The sequence below is a fragment of the Cajanus cajan genome, chromosome 10 (assembly GCF_000230855.2).
Source record: "Cajanus cajan strain Asha chromosome 10, NIPB_CcT2T_4, whole genome shotgun sequence".
Classification (NCBI taxonomy): Eukaryota; Viridiplantae; Streptophyta; class Magnoliopsida; order Fabales; family Fabaceae; genus Cajanus; species Cajanus cajan.
Window position 1 is genome coordinate 41,431,973 of NC_138526.1, and position 7,454 is coordinate 41,439,426.

At 25.8% G+C, this 7,454-nt stretch overlaps 1 protein-coding gene across 2 annotated transcripts; it reads left to right on the top strand.

Annotated features, from left to right (window-relative positions):
* The first annotated feature begins 448 nt into the window (after window positions 1-448).
* LOC109787812 (homeobox-leucine zipper protein PROTODERMAL FACTOR 2) lies at window positions 449-7,016 on the top strand. Of its 2 annotated transcripts, XM_083066043.1 has the most exons (9): window positions 449-610; window positions 921-1,001; window positions 1,445-1,936; window positions 2,116-2,214; window positions 3,856-4,056; window positions 4,174-4,327; window positions 5,381-5,646; window positions 5,774-5,869; window positions 6,395-7,016. In XM_083066043.1, exons 2-9 carry the CDS (start codon window positions 939-941, stop codon window positions 6,746-6,748), a joined length of 1,725 nt encoding a protein of 574 aa, XP_082922169.1. In that variant the 5' UTR covers window positions 449-610; window positions 921-938; the 3' UTR covers window positions 6,749-7,016. The 2 variants fall into 2 exon arrangements, with proteins under 2 accessions (XP_082922169.1, XP_029124947.2); XM_029269114.2 differs by lacking the exons at window positions 449-610; window positions 921-1,001 and adding an exon at window positions 1,157-1,254.
* The last annotated feature ends 438 nt before the right edge of the window (window positions 7,017-7,454 follow it).

Below are 7,454 nucleotides of genomic sequence, written 5' to 3' on the forward strand. Positions count from 1 at the left end.
AAGTCATTACAATCCCTACAAACTATTTTAAAATTTATAAATTTTTTACGTACTAAAATAGTCTTTTGAAATCTCAATTTAATACACATTTTAAAATATTAGTAATGAAATAATTGGAACAAAAATAATATTATGTCAGAATAAACATTAAAATTAAATTGATTATAAATAAAGAATATAATTTATTATATGACAAATTAAAATTTATATAAAAATTTAAATACAAATAATAAAAAGCTTCAACAATTTTGAATCTCGATTCTAGGAGAAAAATCTGCTTCAAATTGAATGCAATTATGTTAATCAAATAAATACTCTTAATTTTCTAAATAATTTAGATATAAAATTAATTTTATGAGAGAGAATATAATAATTAAATGAAATACAATAACGTTATTATATAAGAGAATAATTGTATTTAATTATAAAGATTTTTTAGTTTGGAGTATTTTTATTGATTTTCTTAATCTCTTATTTCTTTTAATATAATTATTCTAATTTATAAATATAACATATTTATTATTTATTGTAAAATATTTATTTATTATAAATTTTAATTTTGCAAAAATACTTCTGAATTGTGTATCTGTTACACATGACGAATCCCATGGTAGAGTACAACAGAAAAAAAATCACAAGTTTTCACTTGCACCCGCAGTGAATGATGCTGTCAATATCTTTAGTTAACTATCAAAATCATCTTTTTCACATAATTGCACACTTGCACCCGTTTTTTTCTTGTCATTTCAATTCAAATTATAAGAATGCAATTCTATTATGATTTTTCGCAAGTAGAATTTTAGGATGAAAGATATAACACTATAATCCCTTTCTTTGGTTTTAATTAATAGATCGTTTCATATTTTTCTTCTCTTTTTAGTGAATTTGTTACTGCTATAATTGATTTTAAAAACTTGCAGAAATTTTAGGTTACGGCTATGGATGATGAAGGAATGTGCAATAGACAGATGGGAGTAGATATCTTCGACGTGATTTATAAGGTAAATTGAATTTTGAAATTCATATAAATGCTTCAATTGGCTTATACCAACAACTCAGCCAATATTATTGTTAAGAAATTCCTAAAATCAAGTGATTTAGTTGTTGTAGGAGAAACAATGGTTTGAATTTAACTAATCTCTTTATCTCTGATGATTGTTAAGCCTCCATATATTCTTTAATCTGTTATCACACAACAATTGAACACTTCGTCATTGTAGAATTATTGTCAAACTGGTGGCCAAAATAATAATGGTTTATTTTCTTTTTTTCATTTTATCTTAATTAAGGATGTTAGTATGGAATTGGCAGCTGTTTGATCAGATTGATTTCTGATCAAGTTTCACGGCTATAGATTTTCATAAATTGTGTTCATTTTGTAAATTGTTTTATTCGCTATGCTAATGCATTTTTTTTTTGTTTTTTTATTATTTACTATTCTCAGAATGATACGTCTCAAAACTATAATGGCAGTTGTTCATCAGTATTATCTTCTGAACATTCTGCAAATGTTACTTTATCTGATTCTAGTTCCACAGACGTGATTATGAGTAATTGTGACCTTCTCTTTGGATTATCAATATATGCTGAGCCAACTAAGAGTAAAATCATAGAGTATTCATGCTCAGCAATGGATGAGTTGTCAAAGATAGGCATTGCAGGAAATCCATTGTGGCAACGCAAGACAAATGATAGTTATGAGACTTTGAATTATATTGAATATTTGAGGCAATTTGGTCAGGTTGATGAAACCCTAAGGGAGATTGTTAAGTTGATGGAGGTTGGAGAGGGTCAAAATTTACCTAACTTTGACACGTGTCAAACTGAGCATTCAACATCAAAGACGAATCCGAGAAGAGTTCTAACCGAAGCCTCAAGAGATGTGGCACATATTAAAATGAGTCCAATCAGCATTGTAGAATTACTTATGGATGTGGTATGTTGTTTTTTATTTCATCATTTTCATGGTTTTGAATTGTTGTCACTTGTCACAATGGAGAAATGATGACAAATTAATACAAAGTCACAAAACCTGCCATTGCATCTGCAATCTGCTTTGTGAATTTTAATGATTTCTTTATCTCTCTTACTTACTGTATTCTTTTTATTAACTAGAACCAATGGTCGAGTGCATTTTACAATATTGTCTCAAAAGCAACAAATGTAGGTACTTTGCTAGGAGGGGAAGGAAGCTATAATGACAAATTGCATGTGGTGAGTCCATAATGTCATCCATTCTTGTAAATACCTGTTTTGTGCATGTTTTCTTATAAATTGTTGTCATATTCATAAATCTTGATTAATTTTCTGTGACATAGTTAAAGTGATTAATTATGTATTTGGATAATTCATTTTCAGAATCTATAAGAATTTGTAAAAGTTACAACATTAGTTGAAATTAACTATGTATCATAGTAGTCCCTGAAGATATGAATGACGTTGAAAATGTCTAATTTAACAATTTTTTCTATAAATTTATATTCAACGTATATGTTTTTTTTTTGTTTTTTTTATTTATATTTCTCCTATCTAAACCATTTGAATAATATATTAATGTCATTGTATTTTATTTTGTGAATATGATTGTGTGCATATGTGTGGGTGTTGTAGACTTTCTTTATTTTTTATGGATAAAAAATATACTATAAATATTTATAAATTTTAATAAGATACAAATTATTCAATATATGACATATAATAAAAGTGATACCATCTTAATTAACTGTCATATAAAAAAATGTATAAGATTAAAAAGGAAAACTACTTATTTATTAACTACAAAAAATTGCTATTTTTTTTAAAAGTACTTTTTCTTACTTGTCTATATTATTTTTTACTTGTCTAAACCCTAAAAGTACTTTTAATGTTTCTATTTTTATCAATTCATAATTTTATTCTCTCTATTTTAAAATAAAGATATTTAAGTTTTATATTTTTAAAAATGTAAATTTTTTGTACTATCACTAATTTGAAGTTCATTGATTAATTTGATGTTCATTAATTATTAAATTTTAACAATTTTTGATAACTTAATACTACTTGAATAACATGATATTTTGTAATGTGATATAAAAGACTAAATTTTAAAAAATAACATGTAAAATATTCTCGTTCACATATAATTTAATGCGAGATTAATATTTATTTTATTAATAATTTTTTTATTATATATTTTTAGTTTTTTTATTTTATTTCCAAATGTTATGCTATTAAATTTTATATTAATTAAGTATGCATAAAGATTAAAACTTAACAATTAATAGATATCAATATAACGAGAGAACTAAAATTTTATATTTTTAAAATTAGAGAAATGAAAAATTTCTATTTTAAAATAAATAGACCAAAATTATGAATCGATAAAAATATAGAAACCAAAAGTATAATTTAGTCATTTTCTTACTATTATATAAAAAATATATTTTTTCAATAATTATTTTGGTCTCCATTTTTATATATACTATTTTACTCTCTTTTATTTACTCAAATTTAAGCCATATTTTTTGTCTCAAACTGTTATAAGTAATTACTCACTACATGATTTATTTTAATTTATTTAAAATAAAATAAAAAAGAGAATGCTTTTTTCTTGGTACTTGTAAAGAAAATGTATACACAAAATTTAAACATAATAAAGTCATAACATTTTAACATTAAAACATTCATTAGCGTCATGTAATATATGTTTTGTATCAGTTTTCATACAGAAAAACAGTTTATCATACTTTCAGTCAATGTCTAATCAAGTTTGCAAAATCATAAAAATGATCAATATAGCTTCTCATTAGAATTTTAAATTAATCTATATATATATATATAGTTCTAATTTCATTATATATTCGTTCCTTTACACAGATGAATGCAGAACTCCATTTGCCTACTACTTTTGTACATACTAGGGAGTGTTACTTCGGAAGGTACAGCAAGCAGTTGTCTCGTAACACATGGGGTGTGGTTGATGTATCATTGGAGAAGTTTATTCCTTCTTCAACGAGTAATATTCTGAAAAGACCATCGGGTTGTTTAATTACCGAAATCTCTAACGGATATTCTGAGGTTGCTTTCTTATAATATTTAATTGATATTGCATCATAAAGTTAACTCTAGTTCTTGATTTAGTTGATTTTTGGTATGTCATGTGTTGTTCTAATTTGTTTGATTTACATCTTTTAGGTTGTATGGGTAGAGCATGTTGAACTAGACGAGTTCCAGCTGCGATTCCCTTCTATTCAAGCTTTTGGTTCAACTCGATGGCTTAATTCCTTAGTTCGATACAGTGAATGGTCACAAACCCTAAAACCATCGATATTTGAGTCAGATAAAGGGGGTAACCTATCTGATGTTCTCTCTTCTTTAAACTTTTAAGATACTTCTCTTTCATTTAACTTATGTTCTTATTAGTTTTTTATGTGCAATTTATTTCTATTACAAGTACAATTACTAGCTACTCATACTCAATCAATATATAAGCTTATTGTATGTTTTAATATCTTTTATTTTAATTAAGATTTATATAATTTTATCAATGGAAGATACAGGACTTCCACACATTTAAATTCACTTTTAATCTCTAAAGTTTTATGAATATGGAATTTTGATTTTTAAAGAATTTTTATTGCAAATTTAGTACATAATTGTTTTAAGTTTGCGTTGGACGAATGTCTGTTAATTTCAATTCATCCAGAAATATGTTTCTCCATTTGGGTGCATTGGAATTATTCAAACGCATTGTTAGTTTCTTTGATTTTTAAAATTAAACAATGTTGATCTACTTATTAACATTTCATTTAAAATTAAACAAAAAATATTGCATGTTCATGAATAAAATTACTTGATAATTATTTAATCATCTTAACTTTCATATAAAGAATATTATTTTTTTATTATATATGTTATTTTTAATTTTTTTTTAATATTATTACTTTTTTATGTGACTAACTTTTAGATAGTATCATTCACATATAAATCCTCATTTTCTATATAATTTGGAAAGGCATGATAATGAATGAACTAACATTATTTAATTTTAAAAACTACAAAGATCAAATTTATAATAAAATATTTTAAGAGATTAAAATTGTTGATTTGTAAAATTATACGGACCAAAACTAAATTTATGCTTTTAATTAATATTAAAGAGGTTGAGGTACTTCATGCCTCTAATAATTACATACAGATAAATATTAAAAATTACAGATAATTATTCAAAAAGAATATAATTTTTTTTTTCTTTTTACATTCTAAGAAATATAAAAATCTACTTAAAAAATGAAGACCAAATAGATGATTATTAAAATATATTCTCTTTTATAATAGATATATAGATATTGCATGCAAGTTTAACAACTTCAATTAAATTTTCGTGTTGCTTTTTGTATAGCCGAAAGTGGGAGAGCAAGTTTGATGAAACTGGCGGATAGAATGATGAAAATGTTTTGTGCAAATGTGAGTAATACAGTAAGCAATCCATGGATGAAAATAGATGGTTACACTGGTTGCACAGATGTGAGAGTCATGATGAAGAATAATAAAGAACTTACTATGAATCTTCATGCTACAACTGTCGTTTTCACTACTTCTCTTTGGTTGGATGTCTCTCCAAATCAATTGTTCGACTTCCTTCGTCACGAGGATTCCAGAACCAAGGTATGCTTGATAAGCTTTTTATTTTATTAATTTTTTATTAATGATATTATTACTATTAAATATTTATCGATTTTGTTAATCACTAAAGAATTTTACTTTTATACTCTTGTTGAATAATTAATTACAGTGGGATGTGCTTTCACATAGACTTACTATTCGAGAATTTGCGTCCATGATTAAAGGTGAAAATCTAGGGAATCGTGTTTCCCTGATGCGAGCAACTGTAAGCATATTTCTTTTAAGCTTAATTGTATTTCTTTTCCAATTCATCTTTTATATTTTATTATCCAAATTTTACATTATTCAAATTTGTATTTAAATCACGATTTGTCACAATGTTAGTGCAAGCATTTAATATCTCAAAACAAGAAAGTCCACATTTTGTCACTTTATTTTTAAAAAATTGTATATTTGACCATTTCATTAATTCACTGTTAACATGATTATTAACATGATATACACATGATAATGTAACATAATTTGACACGTTAAATTAATAAGTCATATTAACAGTCAATATTTTATATAGATAGTAATAATGTCAACTAACTAAATAAAAAATTATATAAAATTTTAAAAGTTAGATAATAAAATATACAATTTTAAAAATTAACTAACAACATTTATAAAAAAAAAATATTAAAAAAACTGAAAAAAAGTATAATTAAGCATATCTTTTATTATCCTTTCCCCCATTCATTTCAATTTCCTGAAAACCTAAACTAGCCTTTATTTGGCATATTCTCAGACCTCACAGGGCAAGCTTGAGATATTTTATCTGCAAGAGAGTTACACAGACTCAACAGGTTCCTACGTGATATATGCTCCACTAGACGAAGGAACTCTCTCATCTCTTTCAAAAGGATCAGACCCTGACAAAGTTATTATCCTACCATCAGGCTTTAGTATACTTCCTGGGCCCTTGCCAGGAAAAGAAGATGGAGCCACAGCAAGTTTTCTAACTGTTGCATTCCACATAGTTGACGGTGCCTCAACTAGGCCATTTATCTCTTCTCAATCAATTAAAGCCATATACAAAATTATCACCGATGCTGTTGCCTCTATAAAGAACACAGTGGTGTATCATTCATCACAAGGATGATGGGGGATTGGATCTTCGTTTTTCCTAAATGGCTTTGCATCTTCGGGTTCCACGTGGCAGCATGTAATGCAGAGAAGAGTTGAGTAGACTATGTTTTTTCTCTTGTTTTCGGTTTTTATTGCAGAAGCACACCAACAGTTAGGTGTAGTGGAAGTAGGTCCACTTGTTTGGATTATGATGGGTTGATAACTGAAGAGATCATTGTTTTAGTTTATAATATGGAATAAAAATGGAGGTTATGTTACTTTTCACTTTTTTTTTCCTTCCATAGTATTGGTACCTCGATGAATTATTATTGGTTATTCAGAAATTTTGGTTATTGAGACGAATAATGGTTGCAGTACACATTGTTGAATATGTGTGACATATATATGTGTATTTATTTCAAAAGAAGTTTCAAATTATTTGATCTTTGTAAAATTTATATGACAAAGTATTTCTTATACTTTCGTAGAGACAAGAGATAAGTAATGGGTGCATGATAATAAATTTTGTGAGTCCATTGTAGTGTAAATTTGTCCCTTTGTTCACGTGAAAAATAAAATCTAAAAATATTTTTTTTATTATATTAAATTACTTTAATAAATTGAAAGAACTTTATCTGAAATATGACTATTTTAATATTTCATTTTAATATTTATATTCTTTAACATCACAAAAAACAATTTATAAAAGTCTTGATTAATATAAGAGTTTATTAAAATAA